Source organism: Periplaneta americana, chromosome 8, assembly GCF_040183065.1.
Source record: "Periplaneta americana isolate PAMFEO1 chromosome 8, P.americana_PAMFEO1_priV1, whole genome shotgun sequence".
In the NCBI taxonomy this organism is placed as follows: Eukaryota; Metazoa; Arthropoda; class Insecta; order Blattodea; family Blattidae; genus Periplaneta; species Periplaneta americana.
In genome coordinates this window covers 19,871,357-19,892,990 of record NC_091124.1, presented here as the reverse complement: position 1 = coordinate 19,892,990, position 21,634 = coordinate 19,871,357, and the positions used below count along the sequence as shown (strand labels likewise).

The window sequence follows — 21,634 nt, the reverse complement described above, 5'->3', positions numbered from 1 at the left end:
TAAGTGACCTGTTCAAAAAAGCAAGGCAAGAAGTAAGGAACAAATACATAGAATTAGACTCCTCTCTTGCCAATAAAGAAATTATAGATATAACGGTAAGTTTTGATGCCACCTGGCACCGTCGTGGACACACCTCACTGTATGGCGTAGCATGTGTTATTGATGCTCAGACAGGATTTGTTATTGATTATGAGATCCTGTCTAAGTATTGTCATACATGTGAGACAAATAAGGATCTGGGTGACACGCCAGAATATCATTTCTGGTATGAAGGCCATGTGAAGGACTGTGAAAAGAATTACAGTGGTTCGTCAACTGCGATGGAAATGACAGCAGCCCTCACATTATGGAAGAGATCTGAAGATTATGGATTCAGGTATACAGAGATGATAAGCGATGGCGATAGCAAATCATATAAACTCTTGCTTCAAAACAAAATATATGGTGGCAAAATAAAGAAGTTGGAGTGTATCAATCATGTCTCCAAAAGGATGGGGACTGCACTTCGGAACCTTGTGAAAGATGAAGGCAAGAAGGGGACGACGCTCTGTGGGAAGGCTCATGGTAGCCTGAAAGCGTCTACAATAGTGAGCACTAGCAGTTACTATCGAAATGCCATTTATGCACATAAAGGCAATCGAGACGGTATGAAAACTGCAATCTATGCCATTTTGTACCATTGTAGGTCTACTGATGCTAAACCAGAACATCACAAGTGCCCGCAAGGTGAGGATTCCTGGTGTTTTTATAACCGAGCTGTAGCGAAGAATGAAACCCCAGGGTCCCACAAAGACAATGTCCACAATCCCTTATCAGGTAAAGTTGCTCTCAATGTAATGCCAGTCTTTCAGAGACTTGCCTCTGATGAACTTCTAGAGAGGTGCCTGGAAGGAGAAACTCAGAATGGCAATGAAGCTCTCCATCGTTCAATTTGGAGCAAGTGTCCCAAAGAAGTGTTTGTGACGAAGCGACGCATCAGCATAGCAGTGTGTGAAGCAATCAATCAATATAATTATGGACAATGTACCATAACTGCAACACAAGAGAAGCTAGGTCTCTCTCCAGGACACCACACTAAAGAACACGCAAAACGGAAAGACCTAGCTACAGTGAATAGAAGAAGTATACAAAGTACCGAAGCGTTTCAACGTTACAGGAGAGCTGTGAAAATTGCCAAACTGAGGTCAGAGGAAGCCAGGAAGAAGCAAGAAGGACCATCCTATGCAGCTGGTGCATTCTGAGTACTGTAAAGTAAGATAAAATACTTTTTATCGCATGCATATCTTTGATTGCATTTTCTCGATAATTTGTTTTTTGACACACTGCTGCATTCAAATTCATATAACTTAGGAACTACAAAAGATAGGGAGACAAAATTTTACACAGATGTTAAGTAACCTATTTAAAAACTTTTCTCTTCATTAGAATTTTGATTTTTACACTATACATGAAAATAATTAAGTTTATGTAAAAAAGTGAACTCCCAAAAAATATAAATTATATTGATACCTGTAATTTAGTATCTAGGCAGTATAGTAAAAATCGAATCAAGCCATTTTGTAGATAATTTTGTTGTGAATGTAATGGTGAAAACAGCTTTAAAATATCTCAATAATTGGCTGAGATATATCTTTTTTTCCAAATCATAGTTGAGGGGGGGTAAATTACAAAATTTTCGCCCCCCCCCCTTTATTTTTTTAACATTGCAAGATTTGATTTTATATTTTATAAATGTGCTAGTTTTGTGTAAAAAAAAATCGAAAGTCCTAAACAAGATACAGGGAAGTTCAAAATTTCAATATCCTCTTCCCTTAAGAAACCTACACAAATTTAATAAATTGCTTCAACAACTATTTACTGTAATTGCTAACTAACTATATGAAAAATTAAGAATTAAATTTAATTGCAAGATCTATGAGCCCAAGATTTTAAGGCTTAAGATATCTACAAATTATTCTACATCGAAATACCGGATTTAAATAATAATCCGATAATTAGATAATGAGTGTGAATTAAATTTGCCTAATGACTGTGATTTGTGACTTTTAGGAAAGGCCGAGAGTTTTTCTTTGGTAATGTAGTCCAAGTAGGCTTATTGTTCGTTCCTGTGGAATGATTTGCATATGCATTTGATTCACGAAGTTAGTTTTTTACAATCGCCGCAATACGCGTTCATCCCTAGCCTTCTTCTGCTTCTTCTTCTTATTCTTCTCCGCTTCAAGAATTATCCAATTTGCCCGTTCCGGTTTCACAGTTGTCCTCAGCATTTCCTGGGTCATCCTCGATCTCTTCTTCCTCTCGGCATATATTTTGAGGCTACTTTGGGAACTGTATTGTCTTCCGTTCTTAATAAATGTTCAGTCCAATTTTGTCTATTGTCTATTATTTTACTACCTACTGATTTAATGTTTAATTTTTCTCTTAGTTCATCATTCCTTATTCTATTCAACCTTATACAGCCTTTAATACTTCTGACGAATCTCATTTCTGCCGATTGAATTTCATTTTTCTGTCTTTGAGTTGGTACCAGGTTTCGCTGCCATAAAACAATGTGAGTAATGCCATCATATTATAAAATTTAATTTTAGTCTTCTTCCTAATTTTATTTATAAAATTTCGTTGTATGTCCCACATATTGCTTCAAATTTACGAACTTTCTATTCAATGTGTCTGTCATATTTTTATTTCATAGCCAAGGTATCTAAAATCAGACACTTGTTTCAAAATTTCTGTATTCGTAATACCATTTTCTGGTGACTCTCATTCGTACTCAGATCTTATGTCGTACTCGTATCTCAGTGTGCGTTCCAAGACTAGAATTGAATTCCCAGTTCGCTTTTCCTACGTGCTTCAGAACTCGTTCAGAACGAGTGAAATTGGTTCTTGATTAATAGCAGGAACTGGGAATTCTGAACTGTTGACGCATGGGCAGGTGGTTTTATCTGGAGAAATGGTTAAAATGTTTCGAAACTAGGCAGGTTAAAATAACAAAATAGTCCATCATGAGTCATTTGGAAGGTGATAGCGATATATTTTACGAAGAATTAAGTTCGGAATATGAATATAATTTTAATACGAGAAGAAACCCCGAAGGCCGTGAAAGAAGAGTTTAAGAAACGTTACAACAACGTAAAATTCCAAACTAGTCTGACACCGCACATAACTGGCGCATGCGTCAAAAGAAATTCGGTATTACTCATATAGTTGGGAACGCGTTCTGAATTGCTTGTTGGAACAAATCTATTATGTCACAAAATCACTTCTTGGTATTAGACTTGTTTAAAAGGTGTATTTTCGTGCAGCATGCAAATACCGCCTCTTTACACTTCGTATACTAAGAAAATAAAGATGCTAGTTTGCCTTAAAGTCTATCTTAGAGTGTATCATCTGTTGACACTATATGAAGATGACGGTGCAGTGAGAGGATGACGACAGGGAAAATTCAACTCGTGTTCGTGCATAAGTTCTTTAATCTTCAACATAAAATATCCATGGCGAGACGATTGCAGATCTCTCTTACATGCCTCAGTAGAGATGAACGATCATCCAACCAGTACGGGGATAACATTTGATCAGAATGATGATCCCCCCAGGCATTATAGCTAGCTTAAGAAATTGAATTTTGCTTCTCACTGCAACTCCCCGAATTCTTCACGATGATGGGTGGACACTGATCCCATACACTCGTCGATATTTCCTGAGAAAATTTCTTCTCCCATGTGAACTAAAACTATCGCTTATTCTGTAATGCTATTCCAAGGCATGATGTCTTGAACTACGCAGCTATATCACGGAACTAATCCACAGAATATTATTCTAAAATCCAGCCTATATTGTTGACTAGTGAAGCATGTTGCAACGCGTATTTTTGTACTGTTTCTATAGGTGACAGAACACCGAAAATTATATACGATTCTCTACGGTGGCGTTTCGTCACACTTGTAAATATGCAGTAAGGATCACGACTGTAGAATCATACTATGCTCACAGAAAACCTTCGCTTTCGTTTTTCCCTCAGTAATCTAACGGTTTCTTCTAATATTCCATCGTCACTCCCTTAGGAGGAGATCGCCAGTTGACGGGGCCCGTTGTGATATATGGTTATTATGGGAAGTCATGTAATCTCTTCTTAAGCTTGTCTACACCTGAAAAATGTTAGAGCGATAAATTTGACCGCAGTATTTGAAGTAAAGGTAAAGAAATCAAATGCTTTGCAATTGTTACCGCCTCTTCAAAAGGGCATGATTTTATGAACATGTGAAAGTTCATTGTAAAAGATTAACTATTATGCATGTTTTTTCATAGATTATTATTTATAGTTCAAGGATATTAATGTCACATTAAATAAAATTTATGTGACATTAAACTCGAAATGAATGGTCCGAGAAAGTTAAATTATGACGCAATTGTTAATTTTTCATTTACAGTTGGCTAGAGTCTGCAAAATTATTACGACATTTAAAGTACTAATAGGCCTATGTAAGTATGACCATCGTTTAAACATAATTCTCTGCTACCCGTAGAATTAATTTTAAGTAAAGTAGGCCGAAATATGATGGTCATCTCTCACCTGCTGGTACTAATGATTAAACATGCGAGCTTTATTTTTTTTAATGACTACCAGTGCTCAATGTAGGCACCCTTTGTTACACGGCACACATCCAGCCGGTAATCGAGTTATTCTCCACACTTTGGTAAGCATCTCTGGTGTAATATCATAACATACACAGAATACACAGAGGAAGACATTGAAAAAGAATCGATCCTCTCGTGGTATAGATCTTTTCCGTACACATTTCTCTGCTCTGTTTGACAACAGACATTTTTTTCTTTATAAAGCTCATATTTGTGAGGTAACACCCATCTTCTGAGCAGTATCTCCTATCAAGTTGCTCTCTTTCAGTAAAATACAATTTCTGAGCAATATCCCATTTTATCAAGCTGTTCTCATTCAGTAAAATGCAATTTCTGAGCAATATCTAATTTCGTCAACCTCTCACTTTTAGTAAAATAAGTTTCTGAGCAATATCTCTTTGTATCAAGCTGTTCTCATTCAGTAAAATGCAATTTCTGAGCAATATCTAATTTCGTCAACCTCTCACTTTTAGTAAAATAAGTTTCTGAGCAATATCTCTTTGTATCAAGCTGTTCTCCTTCAGTAAAGTACAGTTTCTGAGCAATATCTGGTTTCGTCAAGTTGCTCTCCGTCAGTAAAATACAGATTATGAGCATTATCTCGTTGTATCAAGATGCTTTCCTTCAGTAAAATACAGTTTCTGAGCAATAGCTCGTTTTATCAAGCTGCTCTCCTTCAGTAAAATACAGTTTCTGAACAATACCTCGTTATAGGTATCAAGCTGCTCTCATTCAATAAACTTCAGTTTTTGAGCAATATCTCATTTTACCAAGCTGCACTCCTTCACTAAAATACAGTTTCTGAGCAATATCTCGTTTTATCAATCTGTTCTTCTTCAGTAAAATGCAGTTTTTTAGCAATATCTCGTTGTATCAAGATGCTCTCCTTCAGTAAAATACAGTTTCTGAGCAATAGCTCGTTTTATCAAGCTGCTCTCCTTCAGTAAAATACAGTTTCTGAACAATACCTCGTTATAGGTATCAAGCTGCTCTCATTCAATAAACTTCAGTTTTTGAGCAATATCTCATTTTACCAAGCTGCACTCCTTCACTAAAATACAGTTTCTGAGCAATATCTCGTTTTATCAATCTGTTCTTCTTCAGTAAAATGCAGTTTTTTAGCAATATCTCGTTGTATCAAGATGCTCTCCTTCAGTAAAATACAGTTTCTGAGCAATAGCTCGTTTTATCAGGATGCTATCCTTCAGAAAATACAGTTTTTGAGCAATATCTCGTTATATCAAGCTGCTCTCATTCAATAAACTACAGTTTTTCAGCAATATCTCATTTTATGAAGCTGCTCTCCTTCACTAAAATACAGTTTCTCGTTTTATCAGTCTGCTCTCCTTCAGTGAAATACAGTTTTTGAGCAATATCTTGTTGAATCAAGATGCTCTCCTTCAGTAAAATGCAGTTTCTGAGCAATATCTCGTTATATCAAGCTGCTCTCATTCAATAAACTACACTCTTTTAGCAATATCTCATTTTATCAAGCTGCTATCCTTCAGTAAAATACAGTCTCTGAGCAATATTTCGTTTTATCAAGCCGCTCTCCCTCAGTAAAATTTTCAAAATTCTTCAAGGCTTTACAACAGATTCCAGCATTAATACTATTCTTTTATAAACAGTACTCAAGGATTATCTTGCCTATTCCGTCATGGATATTACTACGCAGATCATATTAACTACTCTTTTTGTAACATAATTGCTCAGATTTTTCTTCTGCGTGTTAATGATACTAATAATTAGTTTTATTAATCCATAATCAATTATTTCTAGTTCTGTTCCACATACTCCTGTATTATATGTTCATGTTTTTTTCCAAACATATTATTTGATTTCAACAATTAGTTTCCCATATAAACAATATCCAATTAGAACCTTTGCTCATTCGACCGGATTAGCTTGGCGTAACGAACCCAACAGAATACGCGACCTCATTGGTCTTGCGCAGATGATGGAACCTGTATGTAGTTCCGAAACGTTGAAAATGTCAAGTTCCAGAACACGATGGATTACCCAAAAGCCTAATTCTAATCACACTCACTGCGAAAGCCTAAAAGCTCATATACAGCAGATTTTTGTTTCTTTCACACTTTATGATAACTGAGCGCTCAATAATTTAAATTTCATCTCTAATGCTCACTAGTGCATAAAGCAATTCACTTCAGTTATCGAACATGAATTGCAATATTTACAATTGGGGGCTATTTTGTCAAAAAACAATGAATTGTGCCATCTGGTGGTATTTCAACATAACCAGAGAGTGTGAAAATGCAACTAGTGCAGGTAAAATATATTTTACAGCAAATTTCAACTACTAATTATTAAATAATGAAGAATTAAATTGAAAAACATACTTCCACCCACAAAGCCACAATAAGAAGACCATAACCTGTGTTTTGTATCTTACTTAACCTTCCTGTAAGATTAATTATATTCTGTATACTCCAAAATGTAAAGTTGAAATGTAAAATTGTAAAGAGACTAGTACATGAAATTTTTATTTTGAGAACGAAAAAGATGACGTAGATCTAAATTGAGGGGGTCAAAAGCAAAGGGGTGTAAGAGCACTTAAGTTACGTTTTAGAAAATAGGGTTGAAAGTATTTATGCTCTCGTAAATTCCGTGAAAATTTTAATTTAAATTTTAATGTGTGATGTGGTTAAAAATAATATCCATTTGCCACTGAAATTTTAGATGCTTTAGCCTACCCTAGATGCACTTAACTTATGTTATTAGAAATATCACTTATAGCCCTTTGCTTCTAACCTCCTCAATTCATGAGTAGTATTGATGGCTTTTAAACGCCATAAGAGCAACAATCTGGGAACATCGCCTGTTAGCATAAGTCGGTCAGTGTGTTACTTGCACTGCACATGTCCAACTCCCACACTGACGAGTGGCAAGCGGATGAACGAAATTGCGTCTTCCAGTTGTAATTTGCAACTCGTTACGTGATCGGCTCCGATCATTACCGCACGAACGCTGACACCAGGGACCGAGCGTGACGGGAAGGCTCCACTTTCCCCAGATCCTGCGTAAACTGCTCTTAACAGATTTCGGTTAATTTTCGTATTGGGAATTTCCACTAACAACCCGACGCTATACTGTGCTTTGGGAATGTGCTTAACAATTGCAGAGAAAATTATACTAATGATTGTTGATTTCTCTTACACCGTGTTCATTACTGATGTTTCCACATCTCTCACCTCAAAGACACGCATACTTCACCTTACAACCTTAAAAATTCATTTACTTTCCCTTTTACTGAACTTATGTTTATAATCCAGTCCTAAGAGACGGTAGAAATCAGTTCTTTTTCTGTATTATAAAGTATTTGTCATGTTATAACGTCCATGATCCGCACTTCTTTATAACAGAAGCATATTATCATTTGTTGTGATTTAAACACCAGGATTACCGAGTTCCTAAAGGCTTAATTTAATACGTATTTATTTATTTATTTATTTATTTATTTATTTATTTATTTATTTATTTATTTATTTATTTATTTATTTATTTATTTATTTATTTATTTATTTATTTATTTATTATTTTGCTAATAATTATAACATGACATATTATATATAGAAAAAACTTTAGCTCGCCCCTGAAAGAGTAGAACTCGTGCTCAGGGGCGGATTCCTGAATTGAAATTAATAAGTATACAATACAATTTGTCTTATGTCTACTATGCAATTATAGCATATAAATTTAAATTTATAATAGTATAGTATATAGTGACTCGACACCTAAGCAGAATGTAAGAAATATTCCAACATACAGAGTGAGTCAGAAGGAAAGGTACATGCTTTGAGGAATGATAATATTGGTGATTCTGAACAAAAAAGTTTATATGAACATATGTCCTGTTCTGAACGGTTTCGGAGAAAACGAATGGAAACAATGGGAAACATGAAAAGTGCAAGTGCTAGTAAATTAAAACATTGTTACCTTATGTTCTGTTTCTTTACAGAACATGTTCAAAAAATCCACAGTCAACTTCAATGCACTTGTAGACAGATGCTGTGTTGCTGATCTGAGCTGATTCGGACTTTCCTTTACTTGAGCAAAAGCATGTAAAATTCGAGAGACAAATTTCCACTTCGAGACTTCGTTCTTAAGCCAACTCCACCCACAGTAATCCAATGTAGTAATGTCGGGAGACCTCGGTGGCCAAGAAATGACTCCACCGCGACCGATCCAACGCCCAGGACACGTCTCATTGATCCTACTACAACCTAATGCCGTTTTGATTGTGCTCGTATATGAGTGCTGATGAAGGATATGAGAGTGACGCCTGTGATTTTCAAACAGCTATATGTCAGATTCTGTTAAGAACAGGGCATATGCTCATATAAACTTTTTTGTTCAGAATCACCAATATTATTATCTCTCACACGTTTCCTCCTGACTCACCCTGTATCTGTCATAAAAGAGAATAATTTTCTTGATTAGAATTCTCTCCAAAGAAAACCTAGGTTGTTCGCTAGTTTTTTCGCTTAGTGCAATATCTAAGAACAGAATTAACTTTTAACTATAAACTATACAGTCTGATCAATATATTATAGCATGTTAAAAAACCTGAACCTTTTAAACATAGTGTTAAGATTTTGAATAGTGATCGCGTGTAACTGGAAATGTTTCCACTTTACAAGTTAATCACGCATGTAGTGCATTAGTTTATATATATATATATATATATATATATATATATATATATATATATCAGCTAAGACACACAGTCCTCCTCATAACTTCCTGTCATTCCTCATTAGCTTACGTTAACTGCTACCTATCGAATGCAGCCATATATTTTCGCACAACTCAGAGACATGCATTTTGAGTATGGCTCAGTTGAAGGAAATGCATATGAAACGAAATTGCTGTATAGAACATAATGTCTAGTCTAAAGACTGTTAGAAAAAAATTACCATTGACTAGAATAAACTTTCCTCTGTATGCACAACAACACGTAGGACGATCACAACAACGAAAAATGCCACAGATCATGTATTTTGGCATCGAAAAACATTAATTCGGAACCAAAAAAATATTCCAATTGATCCTCCCCATTTTGTTCTCGAAGTTCGGGTCAAAGTTTTTCTCACAGATTCTTATATACAGGGTGTTTCAGAAATACTTTGACAGACCTTGGGATCATATTTCTCACGCCAAAACAAGAAAAAAAGTTCATATAAACATAGTTCCGAAAATCCTTAGTTTTTTAGTTATTAATGAAAGAACATAATGAAACATCTGTTAGATATTGTCAGCTTGGTAGCAAGTGTTGCAACTTTAATCAATTCAGAAACATGTTCAAAATATTCTACTCTTGCTTCCTCTTCTTCTTTTCTTGTAGTAAACAAGTCTCCTTGTCAATACATAGCCATCTAGGACACAATGGGTGCATTAGCAGACTTGTATCGATAACATCATTGGATTATTTATCTAACAAAATTAATAGTATTATCGATTACAAACTTAAATTAAGTTGTTGGATTATACCTCGAAATGTGTTGAACGTAAACTTTCATTGTTATTGTTATGTAAACTCCCATCTTTTAATCATAATACAACCAGCAAGAAATTTTTCCTACAATCATACTTACTTACTTACTTACTTACAAATAGCTTTTAAGGAACCCGAAGGTTCATTGCCGCCCTCACATAAGCCCGCCAGCGGTCCCTATCCTGTGCAAGATTAATCCAGTCTCTATCATCATACCCCACCTCCCTCAAATCCATTTTAATATTATCCTCCCATCTACGTCTCGGCCTCCCTAAAGGTCTTTTTCCCTCTGGTCTCCCAACTAACACTCTATATGCATTTCTGGATTCGCCCATACGTGCTACATGCCCTGCCCATCTCAAACGTCTGGATTTAATGTTCCTAATTATGTCAGGTGAAGAATACAATGCGTGCAGTTCTGCCTATTCCGAGGCTTATTATAGGGATACGTAACAAGCTGTTTTTTACGGTGATGGGTTGTTAGCCCTTCGCCCAACCCCCAAGCTGGAGGACCACCCCTTATCGGCTGTCCACGACTGCTTATTCAATATATTCGCAGCTACCCTCCATATCTGGAGGCCGTCTCCTCTATCCGCAACCTGAGGACGCGCCATGCCGTGGTGATAGGGACCCACAATACATGGCCTACAATCATAACACCTTTATAATAATAAATTAATATTATCCATACCTAAACGGATCATACTGTATATAGAGCTACATACATTCGAAGATCAGTACACTTTAAAATGTGGTTTGTTAAAAACGTGATTTACTCGTACATGAACATAACAGTGCCCTTTCTTTTACGAGAAAACGGCTTTTAAGGTCGCAAAACAGTTCTCATTTGTTTAATTTCATTTCCTCTGCGGTATTTTATTTCGAAATGTAATTAATCAAAGTTATTCAAGCTACTTTTGTATGGGTTATTGCGGTTTTATTTCTGTAGGCGCAAATTTACCTTATTGAGTGTTATTATGGGAGTAATAGAGAATTTGCTTACGTCCAGAGAAGATTTATAACTACATATAAATGGTGTAAGGCGTGGACCCTATAATCTGTCTTCGCTCCGAAGGCTTGCTGGAAAATTTTAAGAGACCGGTTCCGTGGAAGATGGAGACGTGCTGGATACTAAAACGCGTCAAATACTTTGAAGTGATACAATGAATTTACAAGAAATCTATCAAATTGGTCAAATGCCGAGTATCGAACATTAAGTGCAAAAAGATTGCGAGATAAGTGCTGATGAACGCGTAATATAAAGGTAAATTCTCAGAAGAGAACTAAGGTCGTAATCTTGTAAAATAAAAATACTTCATGAACTTAAAAATACCGACAAAGCGATTGTTGTAAACTTCGCTTTATACACATTAGCAACAATCGAAATATTTTTTGTAAAATTATCGCAGCATTTACATACTGTTTAATGATAATGGCACAGTCTAGTATATACAGTCACGAAGCTTGAATTGTGAGAGGAAGTAGGAACAATAGATTGTGCCGGTACTATTTCGCATTATCTGTGATGAGGCGATAGTAGCGATCCTAGTGGTTAGCAACTGTCTATGGATGCATATTCCCTCGTATTGAGCTTCGTGACTGTATATACTAGACTGCAGTAATGCTGCAACAAACGTAGGTATTTTTACAGTCAGTAACCTACATTATTTTCAGAGAATAATATATTTTCTCTTTGCAATGAAAGATGTAAATAATTCTCTTTGTAATACTTATATGTGTAAACTAAAATCTTAATTAGGAATGTGATAAACAATCTCGGAATGAAATTTTAATTAATCAAGGACTGAGACAGGTATGTCCCTTGTCCATTCTTTTTAATATGTATATAGATGATGTTGTTACATGCTGGTATTTCAACAAAAGACAAAATTTTAGAATAAATGATATACATCTGAATACTTATGAACATAAGCCTTGCAAGAAGAAAAAGAAGAAGATGATAATGATGATGATGATGATGAATAATTATTTTCTTATATTTCTGCGTAGTGGATAAAATTACGAAGAAAACTTATGGCTTTGTTCTAGAATGAGTCGCCATTAATTATGTATCTCTGATTTAAATAATGAACCATTAAATTCTTTACTGTAATATGTTATACTTCATGTGCATTATCAGACAAATGAGCCGTTCAGAGCAAAAGTGGTGTAAGTCAAAATTGAGTAATGAGGTATAAAGTAAAAATTCTGTAAAATACAGCGCAAAGTAGCAATTAATATGTCCTTCGTGCTATCCACTGACTACTAATAGTTTATATAAATTGAATATTAATTGCTACTTTGCGCTGTATTTTACAGAATGTTTACTTTAACCCTCATTACCCATTTTTGACTTACACCACTTCTGCTTTCAACGGCTCAAATATACTTTTGTATACTGAATATGAATGATATTTGACTAATGATCTACGATAATATCACTTTATATAGACAAAAAACATGACCAAAACGAGATTTTGCATATCGTCCCCTCCAAGGCAGAATATCGTATGCACAATTTTGCTAACTTTACAGAAGAGGCAGTTACAGTACTTATCCAATATGGTGGTGGATATGGTAGTCAAACTTTAAACCAACTTATCAGAGGGAAAAATTATTGGGGCTCAGGGAACTTTTCCAGTCCAAGCGCAGTATTAGTCAATTTAACCTAAGCACCACTACTCATTTTCGGTAAAAGTGGCGCTTACGGTACTTTGCCTTGCAGGGGACGATATTAGGAACGCTGAAAACATATAAGCCTCTTTCCGTAATAATTTGAAAATCTAATTTCTGCATCTCCAAAGCATCTTATTTTATTCTTCCAGGAATTTACATATTAATTCATTTATTCATTTAGTGTTCTACCCAAGGGCAGGTCTTTCACTACAAACCCAGCTTTCTACAATATTTCCTATTTTCTGCCTTCCTTTTTGTTTTCTTATATGATCACTATATCTTAATGTCGTCTATGATTTGATATCTTCTTCTACCCCGAACTATTCTCCCGTTTACCATTCCTTCCAGTGCATCCTTCAGTAGGCAGTTTCTTCTCACGCAGTTACTCAACCAATTCCTTTTACTCTTCCTGATCAGAATTTATATATATATATATATATATATATATATATATATATATATATATATATGATAGAATAGTAGAAAAAGAATGATGTAAATGTTGTAAAATAGAGATAAGGGAAATGTAAACAATTAATTTAGGAGCAAATAGCTGGAAAAGAATGATTAAGAGTAGGTAGATTTGAGAGAAGAGAAGAAAATGAATAAATAATGTGATTTATTAAGGAAAGGAATATGCAATATTATTTAGTACGAAAGCGAGAAATGGGAAGGAGGCAGACTAGGTATGAGAGAAAATAGAAGAGGATCGATAGGGAGGGATATATAGCAATTCAGTTAAAATAGATGAATAGGAAGTAATCAAAAAATGCTTGGCAAATGAATATATTAATAAAAAAGATTAGTGTGTATTAAACAGGTGGATCGAAAAGCAGAAATATGATGGTCCATCATAACTGTAAAATATAAAGTTGACTGACAAATATCATATATCATATCATATCGTATCGTATCGTAGCGTCTCATCTCGTATTGTATCGTATCCTCTCATCTCGTATCGTCTCGTCTCGTATCGTATCGTATCATATATCATATCATATCATATATCATATCATATCATATCATATCATATCCATATCATATAATACCACATCCATATCATATCATATCACATCATATCATATCATATCATAAATCATATCATATCATATATCATATCATATCCATATCATATCATCCATATCATATAATATCATATCCATATCATATCATATCATATCCATATCATATCATATCATATCATACCCATATCATATCATATCATATCCATATCATTCATATCATATCATATATCATATCATAGCCATATCATATCCATATCATATCATATATCATATCATATATCATATCATATCCATATCATATATCATATCATATATCATATCCATATATCATATCATATCCATATCATATCATATCATAATATCATATATCATATCATATCATATCCATAAGATATCATATCCATATCATTCATATCATATCATATATCATATCATATCATAGCCATATCATATCCATATCATATCATATCCATATCATATCATATCCATATCATATATCATATCATATCATATATATCATATCATATCATATCATATCATATCATATCATATCATATCATATCATATAAGATATCATATCCATATCATTCATATCATATCATAGCCATATCATATCCATATCATATCATATATCATATCATATCCATATCATATCATATCCATATCATATATCATATCATATCATATCATATCATATCCATATCATATCATATCATAATATCATATATCATATCATATCATATATCATATCATATCCATATCATTCATATCATATCATATATCATATCATATCATATATCATATCATATCATAGCCATATCATATCCATATCATATCATATACCACATCATATATCATATCATATCCATATCATATCATATCCATATCATATATCATATCATATCATATCATAATATCATATATCATATCATATCATATCATATCATATTATATCATATCGTATCATATCATTTTTCAGCAAACTTAGGCCTTACTCATTTCGTGTTGGGTCTGATTGTCAATGAACCACTTACTGCAGAAACTGAATAATGTCCTACGAGATTAGGTCTATACTGTATGATGTGAGAGTTGCTGTTTGTTGTGTTTGCACGTCATATTTTGTAATAGCGCATTTCTTTGAAGACATTAAGGATGGGCAGAGAGGCATTCTGACGATTAGTGGACAGCGTTACTTTAGCAATTTACAAGATTATACGATACGTAAATTACAGGATCATGACATTGGAAATCTTATCTTATACAAGACGACGCCCAACCTCACATTCAGCAACATGTGTAGTGTTTCTTTTATTGGTATGTTAGTGTATACTGAAATAAATCAATAAATTGTGTTACAATTCTGCACTGTATGTTGTTTAAATATACTTTGCTTCTTCCGAATGAAACAAAACAAAATAATTAATTTCGAGGATTGGATGTAGAGTAACGTGTGTTGTAGGAACAATAAAAAAACTCGATAAAACATTATCCAAGACTGGAATAAACGTTGGAGAGGGGAAAGAAAATAAATAATTAAGATAACCGATTGACAGCATGTGTTTAACATAAAATTATCATACGAAGACTAAAATTTGTAAAAATCACGTGATGATGTCAGTGAACGTTATACAAACTCCTAATTTCGCCTAAATGAAGGGTTCAGAATCATAGTGGACCAAGCGCCATTTACTAAAACCGTAGAAAACAAGGGTTAAAATGAAGTTATTACCATAATTCAATGGAAACATATAGCAAGTAGTATAAAGTATACACATTAAAACTAAATGATATGTCAATCTTCATTAAACTATGGTATTCACTTAACTTTAACCCTTGCTTTCTCCGTTTTTAATAAATGGCGCTTGGCCCACTATGGCTCTGAACCCTTCAAATATCTTCCACATATCTCGACTGTTATTTGGCCTGCTTAAGCAAAAATGAACGATTTAAATCAGACACTTCGCACAACTATTTCCCTTAAATATTATACGAATTATGTACACATTCGATTTATATCCACAAGACAATTATTCATTCGATTAAGAGAGAAGTTTTATATGATATTCTTATTGAATTTGGTATTCTCAAGAAACTAGTTCGATTAATTAAAATGTGTCTCAGTGAAACGTACAGCAGAGTTCGTGTAGGTCAGTTTCTGTCAGATGCATTTCCAATACACTGCGGGCTAAAGCAGGGAGATGCACTATCACCTTTACTTTTTAACTTTGCTCTAGAGTATGCCATTAGGAAAGTCCAGGTTAACAGAGAGGGTTTGGAATTGAACGGGTTACATCAGCTGCTTGTCTATGCGGATGACGTGAATATGTTAGGAGAAAATCCACAAACGATTAGGGCAAATACGGGAATTTTACTTGAAGCAAGTAAAGAGATAGGTTTGGAAGTAAATCCTGAAAATATCTGGGAGCAACAGTAACAAATATAAATGATACTCGGGAGGAAATTAAACACAGGATAAATATGGGAAAAGCCTGATATTATTCGGTTGAGAAACTTTTATCATCCAGTCTGCTGTCGAAAAATCTGAAAGTTAGAATTTATAAAACAGTTATATTACCGGTTCTGTATGGTTGTGAAACTTGGACTCTCACTCTGAGAGAGGAACAGAGACTACGGGTGTTTGAGAATAAGATTCTTAGAAAAATATTTGGGGCTAAGACGGATGAAGTTACAGGAGAATGGAGAAAGTTACACAACACAGAACTGCACGCATTGTATTCTTCACCTGACATAATTAGGAACATTAAATCCAGACGTTTGAGATGGGCATGGCATGTAGCACGTATGGGTGAATCCATAAATGCATATAGAGTGTTAGTTGGGAGGCCGGAGGGAAAAAGACCTTTAGGGAGGCAGAGACGTAGATGGGAAGATAATATTAAAATGGATTTGAGGGAGGTGGGATATGATGATAGAGAATGGATTAATTTTGCTCAGGATAGGGACCAATGGCGGGCTTATGTGAGGGCGGCAATGAACCTCCGGGTTCCTTAAAAGCCAGTAAGTAAGTAAGACAATTATTCATCCGGAATAACGGCGCACAGTGAATTTAAAACGTATTGTCCAAATATAGTTCATTCAGAGTACAGTAATTTGGTTTATTTCACAAAAGTTTAAATATCAGTCGAGTATTAGTGAAATACAATCAAAAGTCAAAGTCTAATAAGAAGAGAAAGTCGTAATTTCCGGTAAGAGGGCGGCAGAGTGGCCTCGTGTTGAACGCCCTCGGTGATGGCAGCGGTTTACCACAAGCAGACCGACGACGGCGTGTTCTGAAGATAGCAGCAGTTCCCAGAAAATGCGGGGTATCATACAATATAAAACTAGACCACAGGCTGCTCCCTTGTTTATATCAGTCCGCACAAATAACAATCTCACCAGCAACATTTGTCTGGCCTGTCTGGAGCCATGAAGTCGGAATATTTCTGTGAATAAAGATATGGCTCTCACAAAACGGCTTCTACATTTGTCTGAATTCAACAACTAATTTATAATTTTACTGTAACTATTACCATTGCTTTTCAGTCTGTGTGATATTTTGTGGGTGACAGAAACGGTCGCATGAATATTGTTTCCTTTCTATTGCTCACTTTATGCAACTGACTACGGCACATGTCGATAGAATGGCGGACGCATGCAGTTGAGTATAGTCCAATATTCTTTAGGGTTCTGTGTACCTTTTATTGGAATATCCAGAGTCTGGTATATACAGTCACAAAACGCAATACATAGGGAATACGCATCCATAGATAGTTGCTAACTACTAGGATCGCTTTATCGCCTCATCACAGACAATGCGAAATAATACCGGCACAGTCTATTGTTCCTAGTACTCTCATCACCTCAAGCTTCGTGACTGTATATAGGCTACTAGACTGTTGAATATTTCCCGCTTGAGATTAGATGTACGTTATTTGGTCCAGAATATATTCATTTCATCAGCTAGATGTCCGTACGAGTATTTGGTGGATTTTTCGTCTGATATGATTTAAAGGTTGCGTATATTTGATATAGCAATATCAGCTAGATTTTTTTGTCTGTGAGATTATGTAGCATTGCTTTCTCTGAAATGATACTTCAGTTGTAATGAAGCTTACGCTTGTACTAGTAAGTAGAATATCTGTTTTATTATTTATAATAATTGTGATTTTATCTATAGTAATGTCACAAGTCACAAGAAGTCTGAGATTTACCGATAAATCCACGAGCAAAGCGCTCACAAAATGTTAATAATTGTATATTTATGAATACTTAACCTATTCAGACATTGTGAAGTCGAAATAGATGAATATCGATTACTGCAATAAAGAAATTGAAAGTCATTCAGTAATGCCAATTGAGAAAAGCGAAATATAGGTTTAAAAATGTTAATTACATGTACTGCGCTTTTCTCTTTTTATTATAACAGAAATGCGTTTTCATTATCTGCTGAAATCATAATTTAATTTAAACATTTTATAGTATAATTACAAAAAACCTGATTAATACATTAATTAAATGAACAATTGTTATGAAGGAGTGTCATTTTCTTTAGATACAATGGACATCGAATTAGAAGATGTAGATGTGGAAGTAGGATTTCGCACTTTATTTAGTACAATGGATTCATGCTTATCGACTTACGTGGAAACAGTTGGTGACACTGACTAAACAGAAGAACGACCATGCAGAAATTATCGCGATGTATGGCTGTGATTGGTTGGAATTCAAAATGTCATTACACTTCATTGGCCGAAAATGGAATGACGCCATACAAACGAAATAGTCATTATTAAATTATTATTATTATTATTATTATTATTATTATTATTATTATTATTATTATTATTATTATTATTGAGTGTCAAAGACCGCTAAATGGTGAGGCCCAAAAGCTTCTAGGTTCGAATGATTAGTTGTAATAAAATTATAGTTCTAGTCTATAAGTCACTATAAGAGAACTTTAGTAAACAAAAGCACTATCAGCCAATTAACCCCCATGTTGAATTTCGACGCCCAATAATATCCGCAATTGAAAGCGTTGCGTTATTAAAATAATATACTACTACTACTGCTAGTGCTGCTGCTGCTACTATAAGAATCAAAATCTGATTTTTCTAGATAGGTACAAGAAAAAATAAATAATAAATCGTTGTTAATTTTCATTTCAATTATATTCGGAAAAAAATATTTCTATGAGAGAAATTATCTTCCCCAGGCCATCCTTTGAATTCGCCAGTGAACAAAGAAGCGTACATCTACAACATTTTTGTAAAGTATGTTGAATGTTTCGAACATGTACTTTCCTAATACAGAAAAATCGATATTTTCAATATCACTTATATTTTCTGTACACTTAGTATAATGAAGAATTATAACTGGTGATAACTAATACTTAAAAAAATAGGAACTCGTCACTATTTGTCCACTCATGTGGTCGGAGGAGGCAAACATGAAAAATCCAACCGTATATTTTCTTAACACTTATAAATCGACATTTTTATTATAACAATATTTTCTCTACACTTCATATAAAGAAGAATAGACAAGAAGGTTTGTAACTAGTGACTAAAAATGCTTCAAGTAAAAGGAATTTGTCACTACCTAATCACCTGATCAGAGGAAGCAAGCATGAAAAATGCAACACATAAAATTCGATATTTTCATCAACACAGTATTTCTCTACATCTTTAACACTCTGCCTGCCAGAGAGGACACATAAAATATGATGGCAGTGGTAATGAAAAAGTAAATAAGGGGATAGTGACCACCAATGCTTTAAGAAATAGAAACTTTTCAACCTATGTAACCATTTGGCTGGAGGTGGCAAGAACAGAACAGTTTTCTATATAATAATAATAATAATAATAATAATAATAATAATAATAATAATAATAATAATAGCAATAATAATCAAGTTTCTTTTCTTTTTAATTCAATAGGCATTTGGACTACACCGCTTAATTTTCCACTTTATTCTACGTAATACTGAATAGTCGCAAGAGTAAAATTGTCGGTATTTAATGAACTAAATCGGCTTTATGTATTGTTAATTTAAGATATCCATTATTTTTTTATTATTAGTTATATTACCTTTGCATACCGGAAATTGTTCACGTAACAATCCTTACTTTATATCCTAGTCATGACTATTATTATTATTATTATTATTATTATTATTATTATTATTATTATTATTATTGAACATTTAATTTATTAAAATTACAAATTATATACATATTAAAAATATATAGCTTGCATCCAAAAGAGCTTAAAACAGTTCCAGTTACATAATATGATACTAAAGTTAAGTGATACAATTATAATTTTATGTAGAAATTGAGAAAGAAACACTAGTCGAAAAAAAAAGTAAAGAAAAAGATATGTATACAAAAAAGGTTAAATAATGGATAATTTAAATTTAAATAAAATAATATTAATTCTATTACTGAAAATGTTATTATTAATGTTACTTAATTCGGGATTTATTTTGATAAACTGGTTGTATAATCTTGGCCCATAATATCTGTCTTCGATTTGCAAAAGGGGACTCGTCCAAAATGATAAAGTGTTGGGAAATCGCAAAAAAACCTTAACAGACTGAAAAAATTAAAATGTTCATGGATCCTGAATGTATGTACCCATAGTGATCTAATTAGAAAAAATAAATATATGAACATTTTAATTTGTTAACTTATAGTTTTCCCCCCCCCCCCAACATTTTGCTATTTTGACATGTCCCCTTTTGCAAATGGACGACAGATATGAAGAATGAATTTGTCCAGATTTTTTACTGTATTTTGGCTCAAATAAAGAGATAACATACAGTATTTCGTCTAGTGTTATGAAATCTTTCTATTTATCTTTATACTTAGAATGATGTTTATGAAAAAAGTTCAACATAGTTCAATTGTATTATTATTATTATTATTATTATTATTATTATTATTATTATTATTATTATTATTATTACATGTACACCATTCTAATAATAAATTCACGTATGAAATAAAAATTCGTCCAAAAGCTTAGGAGAAATCGTTGAGTACAAAAAGATGACATGCCAGAAACCACTTTTCTGTTTCATGCACGTGTATTTCATTGAATTTGATCAAGAATTACAACAAGAAAGTAGAAATAGAGTATTGCCACGCCATTGAACCATACATAGACACAGTCCTCGAAGTGTTAGTAGATCTGCCATCATATGACATGACATATCACGAGTTGCTCACTGGACCTACCTTCAGTCCGGCGGCGAGGGTGTCCATTCAGGGAGGCGATGCCTGCAGACTGGGGCGGCAATCCTCGAGCGTCTGCGTCTGGAAAGCCATGCCCGCGCGGCCGACCGATCACAACTTAGCAAACAATGGAGTAGTACGTGCTAACATATTTTTGTAATCCGATTGAATCATCTGTCCCTCTCTCCCGCCGGGTATTTCCCATCCGATGATGAACCTCGCGGTAACGGACCCTTCGCGGACTCCGGGGTCATTCCCGCCCCGTTCTTTCCCTGCGTGTCCTTGGGTGCACGGTGCCCACCGCCCCTCCTCTTGCCCCAGCTTCCGGTCAAGAGGCTCACGCAAGTCGTCAGATGTAAACAAAGGGACTCCGCTTTGGAATCTTTCACGCAGCAGCGGCTAGTTGTAATAGGCCTGAGGCCCGGATTCGAGCCCGTCTGATCGCGTTGGAAGACATTGCAGTGGGCTTCTCGTGACATTCCTATTTCTCTTTCTATTCGTCCCCACTTCCCTCATTCCACCCATCATCTTCACTAGTTAAAAAT

The 21,634-nt window shown here is 34.4% G+C and overlaps 1 protein-coding gene across 3 annotated transcripts in view; it reads right to left on the bottom strand.

Moving 5' to 3' along the window:
* The window catches only part of LOC138704532 (uncharacterized), a 64,485-nt gene extending 43,155 nt beyond the window's left edge, over window positions 1-21,330 (bottom strand). Inside the window, exon 1 of one of the 3 annotated variants that reach the window (XM_069832516.1) lies at window positions 21,093-21,330. In XM_069832516.1, the coding sequence (XP_069688617.1) occupies window positions 21,093-21,119 (27 nt within the window). In that variant the 5' untranslated portion in view covers window positions 21,120-21,330. The remainder of the gene's footprint in view (window positions 1-21,092) is intronic. The other 2 variants (XM_069832514.1, XM_069832515.1) reach the window with 2 other exon arrangements.
* Between the last annotated feature and the right edge of the window lie 304 nt (window positions 21,331-21,634).